The following is a 23,842-nucleotide window of genomic DNA, read 5'->3' as shown; positions in this document are numbered from 1 at the left end:
AACTTTACTCCTGCCGCATGGGCCTTTTGGGAGGTGCCCAGGAGGTGTTTGCTAGATTTAAACATTCCCTGAGACTGTGCCGCTCTGAGGAAAGGGGAGTTGGGGATGTATGGAGAGGAATGTGTTGGTTGCTGGGGTAGCAGCAGTGGGTATGGCTTTGGACCCTGTGCTCCAGGGTCCTGGCCTTGAAATTAGCTAAGGCTTCCCTGCAGTTCCTTGGGGATGCTCTGACTTTCTTCTACCATCGTCTCTGCCTGTGGGCTTGGCCAGATGCCTCAAGGAGCCCAGACTTGAGCCTGTGAGGCTACCCTGGGGCCCTGTAGTTGGGTTCTGGTTCCAGGAGGGCTGCGTGCTTCCACTGACCAGCATGACTTTTTTTTTTTGGTAGGATTGCAAGAGATCGGTGGTCAGGATGGCACTGACATGCAGATTTTGGTTGACTCCCGCTGTTTCTATAGATAGGGCCCTCATGCCCCGGGGCAGCCCTGCCTAGGGGCCTTGGCCCTCAGTTAGAAGTCGGTCCATAGCTCTCTGTGTCACTTATGTGACCCAGAAAGTTTTCTATTTTTCTCAAAAACAGAAAACAAGAATAACTTTATTTTTATTTCTACTTCCTTTCTTTTTGGGATTGTTCTATGCTAAATATATCTTGCCTTTTTTTCTTTTTCTTTTTCTTTTTTTTTTTTTTTTTTTTGGTCAAAGAGGACCAGTGTTGGGTTGGATCTGAAAGGAGCGGTCAGTGAAGTTGGACAAGCTTGCACGTGCCCTTTTAGGGACCCGATACAGGCTCCCATCATCCCATCTGCTCTTCCCTCAGCCTGGGCCCCCTGCCCCCATCTTGGGCCTTATGCCACATGTGGCCCTGCCATGCTTCTGTTTCACAGCCCTTTCTGTGCCAGAGTGACCTGGGAGAGGGACAGTTGGCTGGACTTTATGAAGGAATTCTCCCTTGGGGGGCGCGGGTGAGGGGGAAGCTGCTTTCCTGGCCAGTTAGCGAGGGTGGCGATTTCAGACAGCAGGAACCTCTTGGAGGTCTAGGGTACATCTGTGCTTTACCCAGAGCATCCTCTGGATGATAAGGGGCCCTTCCTCCTAGTGACCTGCTGTGACTCCAGACTTTGCCAGTCACTCCTGTTCTTGCTTTGATGTCCATTCTCTGACCACGCTGTAGAGTGGCTTAGCTTGCCACTAGGGGATGAGGTTTTTAATTTGACTGGTTTTCATCAGTGGGCTCTATGGCCTACAGGACCCCCACCCTGCTCCCTCCCTTACCCGGGGACAGCTAGTAGAATGGTAAGCTTCGGGCCTGGTTGAAAGTAAATCAGGGGTGCCTGGGTGGCTTAGTCGGTTAAGTGTCCGAATTCATCTCCGGTCATGATCTCATGGTTCATGGGTTTGAGCTCCGCGTCAGGCTCTGTGCTGACACCTCAGAGCCTGGAGCCTGCTTCAGATTCTGGGTCACCCTCTCTCTCTGTCCCTCCCCCACTCATGCTCTGTTTCTGTCTCAATAACAAATAAACATAAATTTTTTTTTTTTTAATAAAAAGAAAGTAGGCAATCCCACTCAGGGCTGATACGGACCCTGGGCAGCTTGGAGATCTACCTTCTCTTGCCCTTATGCCGTGTGGCCAGGATTGCCTGAGTATATTTCCTAGAAAACTCTGCATGACAATCACAAGTCGGAGCTATATCCTGTATTTCTGTCCTCTTTATTCTTATGTCCTGTACCTAGTGGATGTTTATTACATGTTTGTGATTATTGATGAGAAAGATTGGAGATGGGGCAAGGAAGGAACGTGGTAGAGTAGGAAGAATCCTAGGCTAGGAATTAGGAGGCCTGAGTTTTCTGTTTGCATTTAGCTCATTTACCTCCTCTCTGTGGCCGTCAGTTTTCCCATTCACAGGGGTTAGAGTAAGTCGCCAAGATCCTGACCACATTGCTGTGACTCAGGCTTAAGGGATGGTCCTAAGGGCAGCATGCTGGAGGTGTTGGGTTTAGTTTGCCGTAGTCACCACTATTCCCTACTGTCCCACCCTGGCCCTCCTTATGCAGGCTGTGTACCTAGCACTAGTAGGCATCTGATGATATGACCCTTTTCATTTAGACAATGCCTCAGATTTATTGTAAGAATCCATTGGCTAGTCATTCCTCAAAGATGAATTCCACTGAGTTGTTTGTTCAAAGTCACATGGGTATGAACCTGGGATTAGAGGCCAGTGTCGTGTCTGCATGTGTACTGTTTTATCCTCTTGACTAGAAGTTGTTCAGACCTACATGTCCTGGGCCCGGGCCCCAGGAAAGATGTACGTATTTCTGTTCAGTCCTCATATGAATCTAGTGAGGTGGGTATTACTAAGCTCTCCTTCTCAGATGAAGAAATGGCAGCTCAGAGTAGTTAAGAATCTTTGCCAGGGCTCCTGAACTAGTAACTGGCAGAGCTGGGCACGAGGCCTGTCTTCCAGAAACAGCCTTTTCCCACCTCACTGTGTGTCTCAAACTTTCACGACAGACTCCTTGGTGAGATGCACCCGTACGCTGAGTTCACCACTGTCACTCAGTGGAAGGGGGCTTGGCCAGCCCTGGCTCAGCCCTGCCTATGTAGTTGAGCACATAGGGACACTTTCATGGTGTCTGCTAGCAACTTCGAGTACTACCCTCACCCCTTCTCTCTGCCCTCACATGCTTCTGCCTCTGACCCTCAGAGCGAGTGCATTGAGCAACCTCACTGTCTTTGAAGCTGGGAGTGGGCACCGACCGTGGCCCCAAGTTCATTCTGTCCCTCCGGGGCTGCTGCTGGCATTGTGGGTGACTTTTGTAAAGAGGTGAGCACTGGATGGGGACCTGGGCTGGCCAGCTTGTTGCCATTTACTCACTTCGACTTTGGCCAGGTCATCTGGTCCCTCTCTATGCCTCAGTTTCCTTCTCTGTAATAAACAGGGAGTTGGAGACCTTTCTAGAATTCTTCATGTCTTTACCACCTCATCCTTTTGATTGTGTTCCACACCCTTCTTTAAGCCTTTTCTCCCCCAGTATCCAACTTCCCTTCTCTTGTTTCCTCACCCCGCCCTCTTTCTCTCTCTGGGTCTGGCGGATAAATTCTGCACCAGGTTGATCATTGGGTCTGCTGGCTAAAACCGTATAAAACTGTAGTCTTCTCTCCATGTTGACACGTGGGAAGGGAATTCTTAGAGACCACCCCCTCTGTCCCTCGGCGCCCCAACCAGTGAGCTCTGATTAGTCAGGCTGGCTACATTTGCCTCTGTGTCCCCACTCCCCAGCACGCAAGAGGGGCCCGGCAGAGGTGGTTGAGGTGACCCAGGAGCTAGGGGACATGTCCTGGTGGTTGTGGACAGGGTGCCAGCCCAGAGCTGTGCTCCACCTCCTCCCCGCTGCTACGCCTGTTGAGTGAGTCAGAGGCAGCACAACCTGCGTCCTCACACCCGCCCCGGCCACTGCTTCAGGCGCTTGCCCTGTGTGTGGTGAGGTCACACGTGTGGATCCACCTGGGAAACTGGTTAGGCCGGACTGCCCCCACCCTCTGATGGGCACATCGGCTGCTCCAAAGGCCAAGCTGCATGTGTCCTGGTCTCTGGGCCTCTCAGGAGGAAGTGAGTGGCCTGGGCCCTTCCCTGCAGGCTTCCTGCAGCCTGGGTCCCACGGGAGGATGGATTCAGGGATGTGTCCCTGGCTTGGGGGGGCGGGGCGGCAGGTGCTTCATGGCACTGTGTCTTCCCCAGGCAGAGGCCCCTTGTGAGCAGCAGCCCGGCCTGGTGGCTGGCAGCAGGACCCCTCGCCTGCATGCTGAAGAAGATGGGTGAGGCCGTGGCCAGAGTTGCAAGGAAGGTCAACGAGACCGTGGAGAGCGGCTCTGATACCCTGGGTGAGTGAGGGCACCCTGTAGGCGGTGTGTGAAATCAATTTAGAGGTTGAAAGAGACATTGAAAGAGAAGAGCCAAGAGACTGTGTCCGTGTGCGCCCTCGCCATAAGGAGAAGTGTGCCGGGGAATTTTACTGTAGATGTTGTTTGGTTTGCGTATACAAGGCCTCAGTGTGAGACGTATTTCTTATCATGGGTCATGGTCAAAGAGGTTTGAAAAACACTAAGTGAGGGGGCCTTCTGCCTGCCCTTGCACCGCCGCTGCCTCGAGTGTGTTGTGTGCCCTTGGCCCGGGTGACAGTAGCTGGCACTGCTGAGTAGCCCCACGTACCAGGCCGTGTGTGGGTGCATCATGAGTGTTGCCATATTGAATCTGCACAGCGGCCTTGTGACAGGAGATCCCTGCCAAGCATGACTAGCCTCTGTCTTCAGATGAGGAGATGGAGGGTGGAAGGCTGAGGGGGCTTTTCCCAAGGCACTCAGCCTGCAGGCCTCCACCGTTTCACTTAAATTGTGTCTTATGTAGTTTTTGCTTTGACTTGGTCATAGTGTTTTAGGCCAGACAGTTACGCCAGGATCTAAGCAAGCATCTAAGCAAACCGTCCTATTTCATTGAATTCAGCAGATATTTATTGACTGTTCGCATGTACAAGGATTGTGTACGTGTGTGTGTGTGTGTGTGTGTCACGCTGGCATGTGTGTCCCTGTAGAGTCACTGGCATGTTTCGAGAACCCAAAGGAGGGGAGCAGACCCCTGCCTTGGGGATGACCGTGTACACAGAGTGGGGTTTGAGTTGGGCCTTTGGCACCCAGAGAGGAATTCACAGGCGGGTAAGGATGTCTGTGTCCATGTGTGTCTATCTCTCTCCAAGAAGCATTTCCATGGAGATGACTGCCTGACCAAAGACCCAAAGACTGGGAGGGTAGGGTATTTCTGTGAGCAGCCGTTGGTCCCGTGTGTCTGAGGCTCCTGGGTAGTGGGTGGTGGCCTGGAAAGTGGAGGGTCACTCAGCCTTCAAGGTGAGCTAGGGCCCTGCCTCTTTCAGGAAGCTCTCAGCCCTGCACCATCCACCCCTGGCTCCCTTCCTCCTCTGTAGCATTCATTCAGTGCCCCTAGAGGGCAGGGGCTTTTGTCCCCATTTCCCAAGAGCCAGAGCTGTTCCGGGTACCTTGTGTAACATGATGTTGCCAGACTGAGCTGAAGGGAAAGAAACGTCTCCTGTGGTGGCAGACATCTTGCCTGTTGTCGGTTTTGGAGGCAGGATTCTGAGGGAACCTTCAGCTGGTGAGCTGACAGCCATAGGCCCTCAGTGAAAGAAGTCTGGAATCCTGTGCTGGTCACTGAGGTGGTCCTACTTAGCCTGGTGTTCAAGGCCCTCCACCTCTCATGGGGCCGGGATTTCAGTCCCCACCCTGCCACCGAATAGTCTCCCATTCTAGCAGGCTGCTTAAGCTCTAACTTCACCTGGTTTCTTCCTGTGTGTGTGGTTTGGGGGAATGGTGGCAGCTCTAAGGTGCTTGCCTTCTGCAGCTAGTATTTTTCTCACCTCCAAGGGCCGCGGGTGGGGCCTAGGCCCCTCTGGGCCACAAACACACCTCTTGTAGCCGTCGGTGGCCACCAAGCTGGGTGTCTTCACATTGTCTTCAGATGGGGAGTTTGGTGCAAATCAGCAGCAAGTCTCTGCCTTAAAATGATGCCGGGGAGGGGGACACACGTGAAGCTCAGCCTCATGCAGATGCGTCACGGGGGCAAGGATGGAGGGGCAGCAGAGGGGGGATTCTGACCTCCTGTAGGAGGTGTTGTTACAGAACGGACTCGGGGAGGCTGGTGTCCCAGGCAGCGCTAGTGCCTTGCGAGCGGCAGCCAGCAGAGTTGCCCACATGGTATGGAGGAGGGGTAGGGGCGCGGTGCCCTGCAGGTGGGGAGCCTGGAAGGCCGCATGGAGTCGCAACTTAAATGTCTGGACCAGGGACACCTGGGTGGTTCAGTCGGTTGAGCATCTGACTTCGGCTCAGGTCATGATCTCACAGTTTGTGAGTTCAAGCCCCCCGTGGGGCTCTGTGCTGACAGCTCAGAGCCTGGAGCATGTTCAGACTCTGTCTCGCTCTCTCTCTCTCTCCCCCTCTCCGGCTTGTACTCTCTCTCTCTCTCTCTCAGAAGTAAATAAACATTAAGAGAATTTTTTTTAAAGTCTGTGAGGGGCGCCTGGGTGGCTCAGTCGGTTGAGCCTCCGACTTCGGCTCAGGTCAGATCTCACGTTCGTGGGTTCGAGCCCTGCGTCAGGCTCTGTGCTGACAGCTAGCTCAGAGCCTGGAGCCTGCTTCCGGTTCTGTGTCTCCTTCTCTCTCTGCCCCTCCCCCTCTCATGCTCTGTCTCTCTCTGTATCAAAAAAATAAATAAAACATTAAAAAAAAAATAAAAGTCTGTGGACCAGAGATTGCAAACACAGTTCTGCCAGGTGCAGGTTTCTGTGAGCTGAAGAGTGGTGGCCCCGCCTGGGGTGCGGTGCACAGGGATCTAGAGAGGGGTGTGCCGTGGCCAGCCCGCTGCACTGCCCAGTGCCGTGCCCGTGGGAAACCCCGAGGTGGGCCTCTGCTGCCCTGCCTGGTGCTGTGGAACTGAGATTGGAGCCCTGAGTGTCCAGCCCTGCAGCCTGGGCACTGTGTGGGAGTGGGGACCTGGGCAGTTACTGGTCCCCAACATTGTGCATGGTATAGAGCTTTAGTCATCTTGGGAGAGGAGTCAAACCTTTCAGCCTTGGCTGTCTTGACTGGAGCTCCAGACTTTCACGGAGAGGTGACTGTGTCTTTAAAGTTAGGGCAGACTGAGGGAGGCCGGTTTATTACCTTTTCGGTACCCAGCAAAGAAGCAGAATGTCAGACCAGGCCACTGTGGGCCTGCACCCCTGGCCCTTCGGCAAGTGGAGCTCTTCGGGCTCCTGCGGCCTGAGGGGCCTGGGGACTAAGCAGTATGCACGTACTGATCATCCACCGTGTGCAGGGTGCTGAGGGGCTCCCTAGGGCTCTGCAGTAGAGTTGTGGACATGAGACCAGCCCACCATGGTGGGACAGAGAGCAGCAAGTGACACGAAGGCTCCTTGCTGGCCCGTGTCAGACACACACCACCGGTGGTGGGAGTTCAGAGGTGGGAGATGTTGCCAGGTGTTGAAGGTGTCCAGGAAGGCTCTCTGGAGGAGGTGGGAATTGAAATGGGTCTTGAATGATGGGTGAAGGAACCCAATGTGCTTCTCCTGGAAAACAGCAAACAATCTGAAACAGCCTAAAAAACCAGCAGTGGACAGTCGCTCTAATAAATTTTATTACAGCTGTACAATGCAATTTATGTAGCTGTCAAAAGTAGCACATAAAATTTCATTACATGCTTGAACAAAGACTGGCAAATTTCTCCATATAAGGTGGGTTGGAAAAAAGCAAGGACCCCAAACTGTATAGACTGTGAGATACCAGGTATATTAAACATGTGTATATTGGGAAAAATGGAAAGGAAATAAAACAAGACACAAATGGGTGTTAGAAATTACTGTTGGGCGTTTTCTGAGAGCAAGATGGATTTTAGGGAAAGGACCACCCACCACGATAGGAGGTGGGGTGATGCCCGCTTCCCGAGAACAGACGAGAGTCATGGGGGTAGCTCCTCCTCTAAGCCCTTGGGTGTGGAACGGGCTTCTCTCCCTCTGCTGGCTCCCCTCCCGCCTCCCCCTGCGCAGACCCGGGGAGCAGCCCTGGGACGGCTGTGCAGAAGCCGCAGGTGTCTCGCTGCAGGGTGCAAGGTCCCCGTAGAGACCGGCGGGGAGAGCTCAGTTACAGGCTCTCACCTTACTCAGGCAGGTCGCCCTGGAAAGCGTCGCCCGCTCTCTGCCAGCACCCAGGGGTGCCCTCCGCAGCCAGGCTCGCGCCTCCCGCACCCTGAGCTGGGGTTCCCAGCCCTTGTCTCGCTCCAGGCCTCTTCATCCCCCGAGAAGTGGGTTCCTTTCCCTCAGGCCCCTGGTCTGCCCTCAGCTTGAGTCGAAGCCCCTTTTCTCCACCCCCTCACCCCTCCTCAGCCATTTCAGTTAAGCGTGTGCAGAGCTGGGAACTCAGTGTTCCTCTCCATCCGCTCCTGGTGTCCTCAGGTTCATTCTCTCTCTTGGTCAAGGACTCATGCGCATCTGGGCTTCCTGGGTGCTCAGACCCTTCTGGGGCCTCTGTCTGGACTCTCTTTTCTCTCTGGCCAGGGGACTGGCAAGCCTCAATGCCCTACACCCCACTCATCTCCAGGGGAGAGGATCCCAGGCCTTTGGGGATGACTTTTAAAAACTGATCCTCACTGCCAAGGAGCGGGACTTGGAAAGTTCCAGCCGAGTGTGGGAAGGGAGGGCATGGCTGGCTGGGACAGAGGCCCTGGCAGGGCTGGCGGGAAGGAGTGCCCAGCACTAGCTGCAGAGGAAGGAGCCAAAGTGCCCGGGGCCTGCTGCGTGCTGGGCACGGGTGTCCGAGACCTCTTTCTTCCTTTCTGTGGGCTTTTGTACTTCCTGCCTGCGGATTCCTGTCTGTGTTCATTTCATGAAAATTCCAGTTCTTTAGCTCTGGGCATGTGTCTGCCCCTTATCCCTTGGGTCTCTTTGCCTGGAATTTTTCTTGGGGCTTCCATTCTGTGTGTCCATCCATCGCACTAGGATATTTCCTCTCTGTCTCTCTGCCGCATTCTGAGCTCTGTCTGCCAGTTCCCTGTTTGCTTCTCCATCTGTGTTTGGTCTGCTCTTGAACCCCTCATTGAGTTTTAATTCTTTTTAACTAAAAAATTTTTTTAATGTTTATTTATTTTTGAGACAGAGAGAGACAGAGTGCAAACAAAGGAGCAGAGAGAGGGAGACACAGAATCTGAAACAGTCTCTAGGCTCTGAGGTGTCAGCACAGAACCTGATGCAGGGCTCAAACCCATGAACCATGAGATCATGACCTGAGCCAAGCAGAACGCTTAACTGACTGAGCCACCCAGGTGCCCTGAGTTTTAATTTTTAAGACTACATACTTTGTTTTCAAAAGTTATGTTTGGTTCTTTAAAAAAAACCTGATTTTATATACTGTGGTTTCTCTTTGGATCTGGTAAATCTCTTACCTTTTATTTAAAAAAAAAATCTGACTTATGGGAATAATATCCTGTTTCTGTTTTATGTGTTTAATCTCTTTTTTAATTTCTTTGATCATTTGACTATACTTTTTTTTTTAATCTTGTGTACCCCCTCTATCTGGGAGTTCTCAGCAGCCCACGACTGCTGTTCCTGTGGACTCCAGCTCACCGCGGGTGGGTCTGGGTGGGTCTGATGCAATTGGGGACCTTATACTTCTGTGCGATGGAGCCTGGTCTGCGTGACCCTGGGCCGAGGGCGTGTGCTCCGGAGCAGCTGTGTTTGCTCCCAGCAGATGCCTGCCTGCCAGGTTAGAAACACATCTTTCTCATCCCAAGGGGTTTCGGGCCTTGAGGGAGTTGAGTATTCAAACCCCACACCCACATGTGATTTCCAAATCTTAGGGTGTGATATTTTTGTTTCCTGTTTGTTTTGTTTTGTTTTTAAAAGTAGGCTCCATGCCCAGTTCAGAGCCCAATGCGGGGCCTGAACTCATTACCCTGAGGTCAAGACCAAGAGTCAGGTGCTTAACTGACTGAGCCACCCAGGCGACCATTTTCTTTTTTAATTCAGTTCCCAGGCAAAGACAAAGCAGGGGTGGGTCTTATCCCTAGTCCAGTCTTTCTCTGAAGTTAGTTCTTCAAAACCCCAGCTTTCCTCCGGGCTCTGGGCGCAGCATTCCTGACCTCTTCTAGGCCTTTCAGCCTGAGCCCCTTGGGAATGCAGATTCATACCAGCCCTGGTGGGCAGAGCTCCTGTGTCTTTGACCTTCCTCTCTCTTTCTGACTCCTGCAGCTTGCTCTTGTCACATACCAGGCCACGTTGTCAGCTCGTTGTTGGTGTTGCGCCATTTAATCTTCACGGTAACTTTGTGACGGGGTGATCTTAGTATCTCCACATTACAAATGCAGAAACCAAGCCACGGACCTTTTTAAATCCACGGGCTCTAAGTGTTTAGTGGCACAGAGGTGTTCAGCTGGTCTCCTTCTCTGCCATGTTGCTTTTGAAGTAGGAGTTCCCTTGTTTTTGAGAAGCTGGAGCTAAGGCTGAAGGTATGACACAGGTGTTGGGGTGGAGCCGGTTTCATCACAGCCCTGGGTGGCCTGTCCTGTTGAGGACCTGGCAGGGGCTCCCACTCATGCTGGCCTCTTGCTCGCACCTTTTGGAACCACAGTGGGGCCTTCCTGTTCCTTGAAAAAGAGGAAAATTATCAGAGGCTAATATCTGCCCGATCACTTAAGGTGTCTCAGGTGGTGATGGGGACAGCCACCGTGGGCTGCTTCTGTTTACACACAGCTTCATGGAGCCCACACTAGAGCTTTAAAGGTGACATCTCAGGGTGGGCTTCGTGATCTGCATTTCAACATTGAACCCTGTCGGGTTCTCCCCTGCCTTGAATTTTGAGAACCACTGGCTTATGAATTACAATCTAGAACTTCCTTCTCCTGGTGGGTTCTGGGCGGCTGGGCAGGGAGGAGTGTTGTCTGGGCTGGCCTGGGGGAGGGAGGGAGGGAGGGAGGGAGGGAGGTGTGTGTGTGTGTGTGTGTGTGTGTGTGTGTGTGTGTGTGTGTGTGTGTGTGTGTGTGTGAGAGAGAGAGAGAGAGAGAGAGAGAGAGAGAGAGAGAGAGAGAGAGAGAGGGAGAGCGGGAGAGCGGGAGAGAGAGAGAGAATGAGTATGAATGTGGTGTGACCCATCCTCAGGGAACTGAGCAGCTAGGCCAGGAGCTGTGAGATGGTCCGGTGAGCAGACCAAAGTTAGTGAGAGAAGGGATGCATCCCCCCTTTCCTACTTCCCCTCTCTCCTAGGCTCACCCCCACTGCTGGGCTGAGTGCTTGTCTCCTCCTGCTCTCACCAGCAGATGGCGCCATGTCACCAGCCAACAGCTGAGTGTCCGCTGAGACCCAGACTTGACCAGACTCTTGGGGGTGAGTGCCCACATCCTGACGTGCTGCCAAGGGCTTCCGCTCAGCCCAGCTCATGTCTTGTGTTTACATTCCTACCTGACTCCCACAGGGATCTTATTTTGAGCCCCTTTCTTGAACAACGGTATTAGGGAAGCCCTTAATATATATACTCAGTAACTCAGAAGAATATCTTCTTTTGGGTCAGATACTGTCCCTTTTCAAGAAACACAACCTTGAGCACCTACTACTGTGTGTACTCTGCTTGGAGGAACCAGGTGCCCCAGGAATGGCCAATGTGGAGAGGGTGAGGCAGATACACACACACATACACACACACGTCTTGGGCACACTGTCAGGGAGGGGAGCGGCCAGGGCTCTGGTGGAAGGTGCTCTTGGCCCTGTGTAGGGATCTGCAGTTCGTGGCCCTGAGCTCAGGAGGCTGGTGCTGGTAGGGATGACGGGTGTCTGTTGCTCAGATGTCTTCTGGCCTGGGGAGTCCTGAGGGTCAGCCGAGCACAGGTCAGATGTGCGGAAGAGGAGTGGGCCGTCACGGCTCAGCCCTCAGCCTGGCCAGGGCCACCTGTCTGCTCACCGTGAGGGCTGGACACTTCTGATCTGCTGCACTCGGCTTCCTGCCTCTCAGCTGGGATAGGTATTACATGTGCCCCGTGTTCAAAGCATGAGACCCAACAGGTACACAATGGGAAGCTAGGCTTCCTCCGGCCCTGTCCTCTGTGCTCTGACCACTTCCTCGCTGGCATGGTGTCTTGTGGGAGCAGAGAGGTACTTACAAGGCCCTGTTGGGGTTGGATTGGCAAGCTCTGAAATTGCTAGGGGTGAGGACAGTTAGCTGGTGTCCTGAGGCTTTTTTAGGACTGTTTCTAGCCCTGGTGGGATAGGACCCCAAAACCCAAACAAATGTGACCCAGGTCTCTCTCTTGGGATTCCCTGGACCCCCTTCTAAAGCTTTGGGAGCTCCAATGGCCACGAGTCCCACCTGCCCCCACTCTAGCCCCACTGGGGACGGAAGTTAAGAGTGGAATTCGGTGGTGGGTGACTTCTGACACGGCCAACCTGTGTCTTGGGTCCCCGGTCACTGTGGTGCTGCTTGACACAGTTTTACCCAGGGAAGGAAGTGCTCTGGAGGATGGATGGTTTTTATAGGGTTTGGGTTATACATGTTTTATGTCTTGGAAGAGCTCCCAGGATTGTAGACGAGCATGTAGGCAGGAAACCCGAGTTTTACCGTAAGGAATGCAGGGAGTTGAGGCAGCGATCCCTATCTCAAGGACAAGGTGACTTTTCCTGAGGCTGCTCGTCCAGGGGACGGTGTGCATACTCTGCAGCAGTACGGGACACACACCGTACGAGCAGAGGGACAGTGTGTGCATGGCGGGCCACGAATCAGGCTTTTGGTTCAAACAAAGTTTATGTCTAGTTACGTTCACTTAGAAATCTAACATGGCTTCCTTTGCGTATCAGACCTTGAGAGAGTTTTTCTCTCCTCACTTCCCCCTTTTGATCAATAATCTTTTGACAGAAAGCATTGATGATCATTGTTTTGTCCCTCAATGCCAGGGTGATTGTTTATCTGCCCTAGGCTCATCATGTCCCTCGATGCCAGGCTTGATTTAGGTCACCTAGGAGTCTACGTCGAGGGGTCAGTAGGATGGCCTTTAATCGGAAATACTATGATTGATTGATACATATTTTTTCAGTGAGTTTGAATTGTCATGCCAGCGTTGTATGCGTGCTTTGTGGTGAGTTTTGCCTGTACTTTTTTTTTTTTGTATTATTTATAGCATAAATACAGAAATAGTAATAAAAACCCAATTAATCACATTTGAATTAACCAAAGGAGAATAGGTACAGAATTAGAAAGACAAGAGAAGAATTTTTTAAATCCATTATAAGTATTTTGATCATCTTAAATTAGTATATCTGTTTACCGTCTTTAGCTATAGTTACTTGTGCTTTGTGATATATTTGAGGTGATTGGTTTAAAAGGTAATTAAATGTTCCGTTATGGTATGTAACAGTTTCTCCAGTCAGGCCAGGTAGTTACCATAAATATTACATCTTACAGTGGTTTAACTCTATCTCCCAAAACATTTGGTTGTCAATATTAATGTTACTATGATTTTTGTTAGCATCTCTTTCTGTTTGGGTTGTAAATCTAGTATTACCCCACGATAGCTAGCTGGAGCATTATGACAGAAAGTACTCTGGTTACAAAACAAATCAAAGAGCATTATGGAGGTGTTTTGTAAACCTTCCCACCAAAATCTTCCTTTTCCTATATACCCTGTGTTAGTTTGTTTGGGTGTAGCCATTATGGACCAACTTGGAGTGAATTCAGGGTCCCATTGTTGTTCAGGGCATACCCACGGATCTTGCCTGAATTTGCAGATGTCAGTAGGATATTGGAATCCAGCATTAATCATTGGCTAATGAGGCCCGTTTTCTTCTAATGGGAAGAGTTCTGGTGGTATTTACCCTGGTTCTTACCCCTGTTAAGACATTGAAAAATGTAGAGGCACCTGGCTGGCTCAGTTGGCAAGCAAACATTTTTTAATGTTTATTTACTTTTGAGAGAGAGAGAGAGACAGTGTGTGAGCAGGGGAAGGGCAGAGAGAGACACACACACAGAATCTGAAGCAGGCTCCAGGCTCTGAGCTATCAGCACAGAGCCTGATGAGGGGCTCAAACTCACAAACTGTGAGATCATGACCCAGTCCAAAGTTGGAGGCTTAAATGACTTAATGCGCCCCAATTATATAACTCTTGATTTCGGGGTTATGAGTTAGAGCCCCTGTTGGGTGTAGAGATCACTTAAAAATAAAATCTGAAAAGAAAAGAAAAATGTCATAAGCCCAGCTGGCTGTAAGTTTGGGTATGGAGACAGTAGTTGAACATTTATGTAGGTTACAGGGGTCTTTGGTGGTTTCCCACAGATTAGGAGAACTGTGCATTCTGGGTTTCTGCAGTTAGTAAGGAAGGCACTAGATCCATAGTTACCTCAGAACCTTCTGGGTTGTATGGCGAAGTTAGATTTGGGAGGTGGCTGAATCCACCAACTCACTTTTAAAGTCATGTCTCTGATAGATAACCTATTACTTTTTTTCTTATTTGGTCTTGAGCCATTCTGTCCACAAAAAACGTGGTTTGTGAGCACGATGGATATTTTGGCGTTTGGACAAGCTTCCACTAAGCTCCTCCTGTTGTACCAGGAGCCTTTCTTGATAAATTACTACCTACTTTTATAGAAACACAAGGGTCAGCCCGTTGAGTGTCATATATAATGCAGGTTACATTTGAGCCAGATGATCCTTCTAGAGAGGTTTTTCCTAATGGAGGCCCCTCATAACATATAAATACCAGAAGGTAAAAGAACAATTAGAGCCTGTCCAAAAGGTCATAAACATTTTAGCTAAGTTCCCGTCTGAATGAGGTACTAGCGAAGTATTTGAAGTTACGTTAGTTACGTTAGTAAGTGACCAGGATGTAATAAAAGGAGAGATGAAAGCAAACAAGTAGGTTTACTGTCTTCTAATAACTCAGTTTAGAAGGAAGGAAGCATAGGAATACAGGCCTGGTCCTGGATCTTGGGAGAGCAGTCTGCCTAGATGCCACCCATCTACTTCTGATCCTGGCATGTGGTTCGAAAGGCGCTGGTCTTCGCATGGCCCACTGAGCAATGGGCGCAGTGGCCATCTACGCATGAGCTGTTGTAGCGATTTCCTTACACCTGGTTCGGTTTGCAGGGCTTGGGGAGGGGAAAGGGCAGGTTTTCTTCTCAAATGATTCCAGGTCAGAAAGGTGGGAGAAAACTCAAAACGTTAGCTTGAAGAGTGGTAGCTGGGCATTGCAGGGCATAGAAGAAATCAGGATCTAGTCCTGTTTATAATGAATAGTATTGAAATCTAGTATCTAACACAAAGATGCATTATTGAAACACTTTTTCTTATAATCACCCTGATTTTTACCAAAAATAGACAAATGAACACTGATTTGTTTGTAACACAAGTCCAGTTTTGACACATTTGGCCTAATTATGTCCATAGCACAGCAAGAATAATGCTTGGTCATATAAGGTTTTTAAAAGTTTGTGTATTTGTTTAGAGAGAAAGAGAGAGTATGTGCATGAGGAAGGGTCAGAGAGGGAGGAAGAAAAAAAGAATCCCAAGCAGGCTCTGAACTATCAGCACAGAGGCTAATCTTAACTGTGAGGTCATGACCTGAACCAAAATCAAGAGTTGGACACTTAACCGACTGAGCCACCCAGGCGCCCTGGTCATATAAGTTCATTGTAATCTGCTTTGTGAAACTTTTTCTAAGGAATGTTAGACTGAACTTTTAATAGCTTCTCAAGGCCAGAAGCCAAACCAAATACTTACTGTCAGATTTGCCTGCCATACCTATAGATTTGAGTGTATTCCTCTTCTCAAGGTCCCCAAAATATCCTGAGGTTCCTGCACCTGCCAGGAAGTGACATTCTTTACTCACCTGGTAAGCATCTGGGACCTCTGTAAGCAAGATGTCAGGCCAGCATTTCCAAGGGGCTCCACTGGCTTCATAAAGTCCACCTTCATTCCTTAAAGCCGTCTGGTCATATTGTAGGCTATGCATGTGTCTCTCAAATATGACATTCCAGTTAAAGCCTTGTTAATATAACCAAAGATGTCCTGGGTTTTTTTTTTTTTAATTAAAAGAATTTTTAAAGTTAATTTATTTATTTTGAGAGAGAGCGAGCAAGGGAGGGGCAGAGAGAGAATCCCAAGCAGGCCCTGCACTGGCAGCTTGGGGCGCAATGCGGGGCTCAAACTCATGAACCATGAGATCATGACATGAACCGAAGTTGGACTCTTTACTTACTGACTGAACCACCCAGGTGCCCCAAGGGTGGCATTTATGGATTCCAAAGGCAAACACAGAAATTTACCTAGTTGTTAGCAAAACATAGCTCCTCTAATATTGAAAAGTTTCAATTCTCTTAAGGAATCAAACACGTGATAGACAATGTATAGTAACTTTGGTTTTCTGGACCCATAAAGAAAAAAAAACCCTTTGTTTACAGTTTCTTATCAAGACCATACTAACAACCCCAGAAAACTTTGTCTTTTTAGAGAAATGCCAAATCTCCATCTTATACCAATGTGCTTTTAAAATTCACTCATTCCAGAGGTGCCTGGGTGGCTCAGTCAGTTAAGCATCTGACTTCGGCTCAGGTCAGGTCATGAGCTCACGGTTTGTGGGTTCAACCCCCACATTGGGCTCTGTACTGACAGCTAGCTCAGAATCTGGAGCCTGTCTTCGGATTCTGTGTCTCCCTCTCTCTGACCCTCCCTGCTCACACGGTCTTTCTCTCAAAAATTAAATAAAACATTAAAAAAATGTTTTAATTCACTCATTCCAATCTTAGGTAATCCTGGCCGCACATAAAATTCTTTTCAAAGATTCCCCTCACAAACCTTCTACAACTTTCCTTTTCATTCATATTTTGTCCTAAGCCTTCTCTCTAAATGACCAGTCTCATTTTAGGACAGATTTTTTTTCCTCCCTGAAAATGTATTCCCATTCCTCACACCGTTCTTATCAACAGCACATCTCACATTCCTTGCATTCCAAGTTGCTTTCCTTATCCCTTCCCACCAGTCCTAATTACAGGGATCAGAACTTTCACCTTTAGAAACCTCAGTCTCCAGCAAAGACTAAGTGGTGACCGACTGTGAACTGTTACATCAGAATTCTTCCGATTGGCTAACTATGAACACATTTCATAATTTCTAGAAATATGTGTTGTTTTTCTCATAGTACAACTTTCAGTAAAGTACACACACACACACACACACACACACACACACACACACACAACCACATTTACCAACAGACCCAAGTATCTTCAGTTTCTCTGCAGTAAGAAGCCCAAAGCAGGCACAGTGACGCTCAGAATTAGTGCTTAGCTGTCCAGTGAATTCAACCCAGTTTATCATTTAACTTAGCAACTCTTCCGAGTTTTAGGTCACCAAAGATTTTGAAAGCTATAAACCTTTTTATTTATGCAACTTATTTTTAAGATCAATTAATTTATTTTTAGGTGCTTTCTGTACCCAGTGTGGGGCTCAAACTCATGACCTTGAGCTCAAGAGCTCAAGAGTCACACGCTCTTCCAACTGGGCCAGCCCCTCCGCCTATTTGTTTTTATCAGTTACCCATGAAAACTTCACAAGACAGTTGAAATTCACCATCATTTTAAATCATTTTCTGCTGACAGATTACAACAGATGAAACATGAATTTAACTAATAAACTCAGCTAGAATAGAAGTTGTTTACCTGTATTGTATTCGATGTGCCTATTTTAGTTAAACCAACACACTTCAGCAAGTGTTAATACTGAATCTTTTCCCAGATTCAATGAACTTGAAAAACATTTGCGTTAGTCTGCGTCTTTCTGAGTTTTAGAATGCCTGGTTCTTAGAAGCGCTTGCCTTTTAACCAGTTAAATTTTACAAAGTAATTTTAGCAATGTCCTCTGAAGGTAGATAAAAATCTCACATTTATTTATAACACAGATGCATAAACAAGCAAACAAAATCTAATCTTTGTTTCATTAATATTTGTGGAGAGGACATTAGAGGCCCGATCTCCAAATATCTCCCATTTATGAAAACAAATCTCATTGCAAAATAACATTATAATTTATAGATCTATTAATTAGTTATTTCTCATTTTTCAACGAGAACACGACCGGTTCTGTCCCAAGATGCCAAGGCAACATCTCGGGCACCAACAACTAGATGAAGCCCAGAGTGCCCTCATGGGCCTTCGTTCCCCCCGCCAAAACCAGGAGCTTCGCTGAGTGACCTGACCGTCTTCCTTGTTTTTGGTTGCTTAGTCTTAACAGCCGGCTCCCTTTAACTGTGGGTGCAAGAAGACTAGTCTAGACATGTCAGAAGAACCTCGTTTGGCCCCGCTGAGCCTCAGGTTATCCATCGTTACAGTTTCCCATTTCCGTGAGCACGAGCATGTGGAGGCCCCGTGTGTGTTGTCCCTGCAGCCTCTCCAGTTCCCGTGAGCGGTGGTTGGCTTTCTGGGAGCTGTTCCACTTTTGGAGCGCGACACCCATTCATTGGTTCAGTTTGGGAATAAGGCTTGAGGAAAACCTGAGGCTATTTAAGTATGGTGGATCAGGAGGGGGGTGCTTGTGAATGTCACTTTCAAAGGGGCCCTGATAAACTCTGTTGTGTGTCTCCATCTCTCCCAGCAAGGTCCAAGACCACCGAGGGGGCTCAGAGCACTGGATGATCAATCTCACGTGTATGTCCCCGGACAAGCCCATTGTTAATTACCTTATGCTAGGGGAGACTCCTGTGGGACCACTGCACATCTCGAGGAATATCCTCAGACACTTCGACTAGGCTTTCAGTCACTGGAAAGCAGGGAGCAAGGGTCCCTTCTCTTCAGAGCTGAGTGAGTCAGCCTCTCCTATTTCTAGCCAGAAAGTTGACTCAAGCCTTGTATTAATAACATCAATTAGAACACTTGACAATTTATTTTTTGTATTTTATTTTTTAATGTTCATTTATTTTGAAAGAGAGAGACAGAGCATGAGCAGGAGAGGGGCAGAAAGAGAGGGCGACACAGACTCTGAAGCAGGCTCCAGGCTCTGAGCTGTCAGCACAGAGCCTGATATGGGGCTTGAACTCATAAGTGAGATCATGACCTGATTTGAAATCGGATGCTCAACTGATGGAGCCACCCAGGCGCCCCGAACACTGACAATATAAGACAACCACCCCACCCACTCCCACTGTAGGTTATTCCCGCCTAAAGAACATTACCAGTAACCCTCAACAGCTCAAATAAAAGTTAGGACCATTAACTCAAATTGAGGAGGTCCGGATATCAGGAGAACTCACAGATACACCTGTGAGGTGCCTGGGCCAGCGCTGAGCGCACAGTTCCACAGTGTGGACCCTCCCTCCCCCCCCTCCCCCCCGGGGATCTTGGGCACCTTACTCTGCTATCCTCCATCTACGCCAGGAAATGTGTACACAAAATGAATAAACCTTTAGAATCTCTAAAAGTAAGAAGAGTTTTATTTGGGCCAAGTTAGGACAGCTGCCCGGGAAACACCCTCTTCACAGGAGGGAAGTGCTCTGGAGAATGAACGGTTTTTACAGGTTTCTGTACTTCTTACCTCTTGGAAAAGCACCATAGATTGTAGGTTAGCAGATAGGAATCATGAGTTTTAAAGGAATGCAGCGAGTAGAGGCAGTGATCACTATCTCAAGGACAAGATGAGTTTTCTTTAGGCTGCTCGTTCACAAAGCAGATGTATGGTGCACGCGTGGTGGGCCAGGAATCAGGCTTTCCAACAAAGTTTATATACAGTTGTGTGGACTGAGGATAAAAGCGAAAATGGCTCCCCTTGTACATCAGACCTTTAGAGAGCTTTTCCCTCATCGCTAGCTACACAGGGGTAAGGTTGTAAAGACAGCATAAGATTGAAAATCACCTAGAGTCAAAATGACCCATGAATAGGTGATGAGCTCATACTTCCTTAATACCCACTGTGTGCTAAACTGTCGCAGTTGTTTGATACATGTCTTGTCCAGTCCTCCCTGTGACCCTGTGATCTGTTTACCACTCAGTCTTGTGAGGTGGCTGCCATTACCTCCAATATTCAGAGAAGGAAAGTGGCACAGAAAGGCTAAGCAGCTTCTCCAAGGGAGGGGATTTGAACCCAGGCACTTTGCCAAGTTCACGTTCTTAGCCTTGTGTTAACCAGCAGCATGGCAGAGACTGCTTTGATGGCTGGGAATCTGGGGGAGTCACTGGCTGTGGACAGCAGACCTGTGTTCTAGGGAAACATGTACCTTCAGATGCTAGAGTCCCACTCGGCATCAGAGGTTTGTACTAAATGGGCCCTGAGTGCCTCTGCTGTAGTTGATCTGGTAGTTTCTGAGCAGGAAGTCACATGGTCCAGGTAGGGTTTGGGAGGGTCACCGTGGGGCCTCAGTAGCCTTTTCACTGGCATCTGCCTCATCCTGGTTGACTGTGTTTTGCTAAGACACATACATGTTTTTGTTGTGCCCCAATTTATTCCCAGCATTCTTTATTCTGTCAGGTGGGATTTTATTCACTGTGTGCCGTGCCTGTCTGTGTAACGCTGTGCAGGGGAGAGGAGGGGAGGGAAGGAGGCAGGAGCTAATTACTGAGCTCTGGCAGGTGTCCCATTACACCTCGCGCTTGCCTGTGTTTCTGCCGGGCTGCCCTTTGCCCAGATCTTCGCATGCCCTGTTCCTTCTTATTCATATCTCTGCTAAGTGTCGCTTCCTCTGAGAAGTCCCCCTGCCCCGACCACCCTAGGAAGCGATCTCCGTCTCAGTTACCTGGTCTGCCGTTACACCATTTTATTTTCCTGAGAGCACTATTACAGCTTGACGTTGTCTCGGGTATTTATTTGTCTGTATTTACTGCTCTTCTCCCCACACTAGAGTGGGGGCTCGGGGCGGTCAGGGACCCTGTCTTGCTCACCACTATATCCTCAGACAGTGCATGCATATACCCAATACCGAGGAGACATTTGTCAAATGAATGACTACATCTGATTTTCTCAAAAGCTCTGGGCAGGCGGTGTTTTCACATCACTCGGAAAAGGGGAAACTGAAGATCTGTGAGCAGTACTGCTTCGCCTGGATTTGAGTCTGTTGGCCTCCCAGGCCCTCTGTAATCTGCTACCCCCCACTCTGTGGGACCCGATCCCCACCCTTAGGGAGCTCTCCACCCAGCCAGGAAGGGTAAGCTAAACCTGTTACTAAGTCTCACGTTGAGACATATACACCCGCAGGATGGGCATCTGGACAGAGGAGGCGGACACGCGACAGACGGGGGCTTGAGGGCAGGAGCAGTGACATCACTTGAAGACATGAGCAAAGGCTTTGGGGAAAGGCAGCCTTCAAACAAAGCTGGAATTGTGCCAGCAAAAACACAGAGGTGGGAGAATAAAGAGTTTGCAGGGAACAGTGAGCGGTCTGGCTTGGCCGGAGGCTGGGAACTTCAATGAGTTGTCTGAGGAATGTCTGGAGAGGGAGGTGGGACCCAGATCCCTCAGTGGGCATGCCAGGCTGCAGACGGTGGATTCCATTCCCGGGGCACACGGGGTCCTGAAGGTCCTTGACTGAGAAGAGGTGTTCAGGCGATGGAGTTGGAAAGGGGGGCAGGTGCAGAGCCAGGGAAAGGGGCTCCTTAGCAAAAGAACAGCCATGGTCATCGTCAAGGTGGATTCCAGGGTTCACAGCTGACTTCAGGTAACAGTAAGACCATATTAGTTGGAATCATATCTTGGCCACAGAGGGCATGGTTCTTGCTGTGAACTCAAACCTTAAGACAGATATTAGCTCATTGTTTACTTCATTCCCCAAAAGGGCCTTTGTACTCCCATTTTACAAAGGGAGAATCCCAAGGCAAAGCTTCTCAGTGGTGAGGGGTATAGTTGAGTTCAAAAGTGTTTGCCCAGCTCGGTGCCAGATGTGGGACGTGGGTCCCAGATGCAAGTCTGCAGATGTTTACCAGTTGGAAGAGGATGTGTGGGACAAGCACTAAGGCAGGTGTCCCGAAGCTGGGGATGAGGTGGTTAGGGCCCCCTTCCTGGGGGAGGTGGGTTTGTGGGGGCAGAGGTGAGCAGGAAGGCATGAATGGAGCCCAGGTGGCCAGCGAGCTCCAGGTGGGTGAGGGTGTGCAGCCCGGAGGACAGGCACTGGTGTTTGACGGAGGAAGGTGCTGTTTGGAGGTGTTGCTGCCCTTCCCTGGGTCCATTCATTTAGCTCTGACCTCAAGAACCCAGTTACTGCTCTGAGAATACATTCCTTACAGGACTGGATTGCTCATTGTCTCAAGCCCTGAGCGACTGTGTTGAGGAGGAAAGGTGGAAATTCAGTCAGTCAGTAACCATGTGTCTCTATAGTCATGCAGCCCTGTTGCACCCAGGGCCCTGCCTTTGTGGGTCTGCACAGTCTCCCCGTGGTCCACCACAGCCCCCTCACCGTCTGCCCTGCTCAGAAGTGGGCTGCAGGAGAGCTGGGCTGTCTGTTCCTGCCCCATGGCCAGCACCCCAGCCACAGCAGGGGCACCACTAGGTCAGACCCAAGGCTTCTGTGCCCCCGGCAAGTCAGACCAGGGAAATTTCTTCTGGGGCGTGCACTGGCCCCTACTGTGGAGGGGCATTGGGCCGGGCGCTGCAGGTGTTGGGGAGAATAGGAGGGCGGTAAGGACTCTATTCTTGCCAGCAAGAAACAAGTGTGCACCTCCCTTCGACCACGGTGCAGGTGACCTTCACGGTTCTCGCCAGGTCAGAGGGCCAGCTGTCCTCATGCATAGGCGGAATAACATGGTCAACTCTGAAATTGGGCTGCCCTGATTGGAAGCCTCGCTCTGCCACTTATTAGCTGTGTGATCAGGTTAAGTCTGATCTGACTTAAGTGTCAATGTTCTCATCTCTAAAAGGTCCTCACTTTCTGGAGTTGTAAGAGTGAAAATTGTGTTACGCCTGTACACCTTTAGAATGGCAGCCAGCATATACTCACTGCTATGAAAGTGTTAGTCGTGATTCTGTTGCTTAACGTTTTTCTTTAAATGATATTAGCTTAAATAAAATTTAAAGAGACCTTTATATCATTACTACAAATGGAAAATCATTACGGTTTTTCATAATTAGTTGATAACCATACAATAAAAATTAAAGCAAAACACCATTATGAAATCTTAGGTATATATATTGGCTCACATCTGCTCCTTCATTAAAAAAGAAGGTAAAACAGGGGCACCTGGGTGTCTCAGTTAGTCCAGCGTCTGACTAGATTTCAGCTCAGGACATGATCTCACAGTTCATGAGATCAAGCCCCACATTGGGCTCTATGCTGACAGCATGGAGTCTGCTTGGGATTCTCTCTCTCTCTCAACATAAATAAATGTAAAAAAATAAATAAATAAAAACAAATAAGATGAAAAGGGGGCTGAAGCAAAGATGAAACGGGTGATGACCAGCTCTAGACGCAGAGTTTGAAATAGGAGTTTTTCACCATCTGGCTCATCGTTTTTATCGTGATGACCATCCAAGCCCTGGTTCTCAAAGGAGCAACGTCAGCATTGCCAAGAAGTTCACTAGAAATGGAGATTCCTAGGGCTCAACCCAGACCTGCTGAGTTAGAATGAGAACTCCTGGTGATTCATGGGCACGTTATGTTTTCAGAAGTCTGGTCTGTAGTCACCAGTTTTGTGTGTTCCGCACTCGGAGAGACGGGCCAAGTTCATTCTTTGTATTTTACACATGAGGAACGTCACTTGAAAAGTTACGGACAGCAGCATATCAGAATCCAGATCTCCGGAGTCACCCTGCGGGACAATATCCTCAGAGGAGGTCAGGCTCCACCCCATCTTTACTTACTGTGTGACCTTGAACAAATTCTTAATCTCTCTGAGCCTGAGTTTCCTTATCTGCAAAAGGAGACTGCTAATAACGCCCTTCCTCTGAGGTTGTTCTCAGGATTGTCTGGAGAAGGGCCTCAGTCAGTGTTGGCCGCTGTGACCTTTGTAGAAGACTCCAGGGCCTGTCCAGCCTGCTCCAGGGTCTGGCTCCGCCTGTGGCCTCTTCTTGGCCCGGCTCTGGTTGCCTCAAAGGTGTTGGTGGCCACACTGTTGGCATTATTGTGACTGCTGTTTCTATTCCCTTTTGTCTCAACATGTTAGCAGTGAGTCATCTATTAAAATAATTTAATATCTCAGACGATGGCTGTGTGTCATTTCGTTGTATTCTGCGTGGGATTTATTTACTTCTGAGTTTAATTAAATATAGGTTTTTGTTGATGGACTCGCTTGCCAGGGGGATGAGGGGTTGTTTGGCAAGCCCCAGACCCCACAGCACCATG

At 49.2% G+C, this 23,842-nt stretch overlaps 1 protein-coding gene across 3 annotated transcripts in view; it reads left to right on the top strand.

The window, feature by feature from the left end:
- Positions 1-23,842, top strand: part of LRRC20 (leucine rich repeat containing 20) — an 89,403-nt gene that overhangs the window by 1,826 nt on the left and 63,735 nt on the right. For all 3 annotated transcript variants that reach the window (XM_029931820.1, XM_029931821.1, XM_029931822.1), the window contains exon 2: positions 3,739-3,881. In XM_029931820.1, the coding sequence (XP_029787680.1) occupies positions 3,800-3,881 (82 nt within the window). In that variant the 5' untranslated portion in view covers positions 3,739-3,799. The remainder of the gene's footprint in view (positions 1-3,738; positions 3,882-23,842) is intronic.

Source organism: Suricata suricatta, chromosome 2 (assembly GCF_006229205.1).
Source record: "Suricata suricatta isolate VVHF042 chromosome 2, meerkat_22Aug2017_6uvM2_HiC, whole genome shotgun sequence".
NCBI lineage: Eukaryota > Metazoa > Chordata > Mammalia > Carnivora > Herpestidae > Suricata > Suricata suricatta.
The sequence above is the reverse complement of the archived record's forward strand: the minus strand, read 5'-3'. Positions and strand labels throughout refer to the sequence as shown.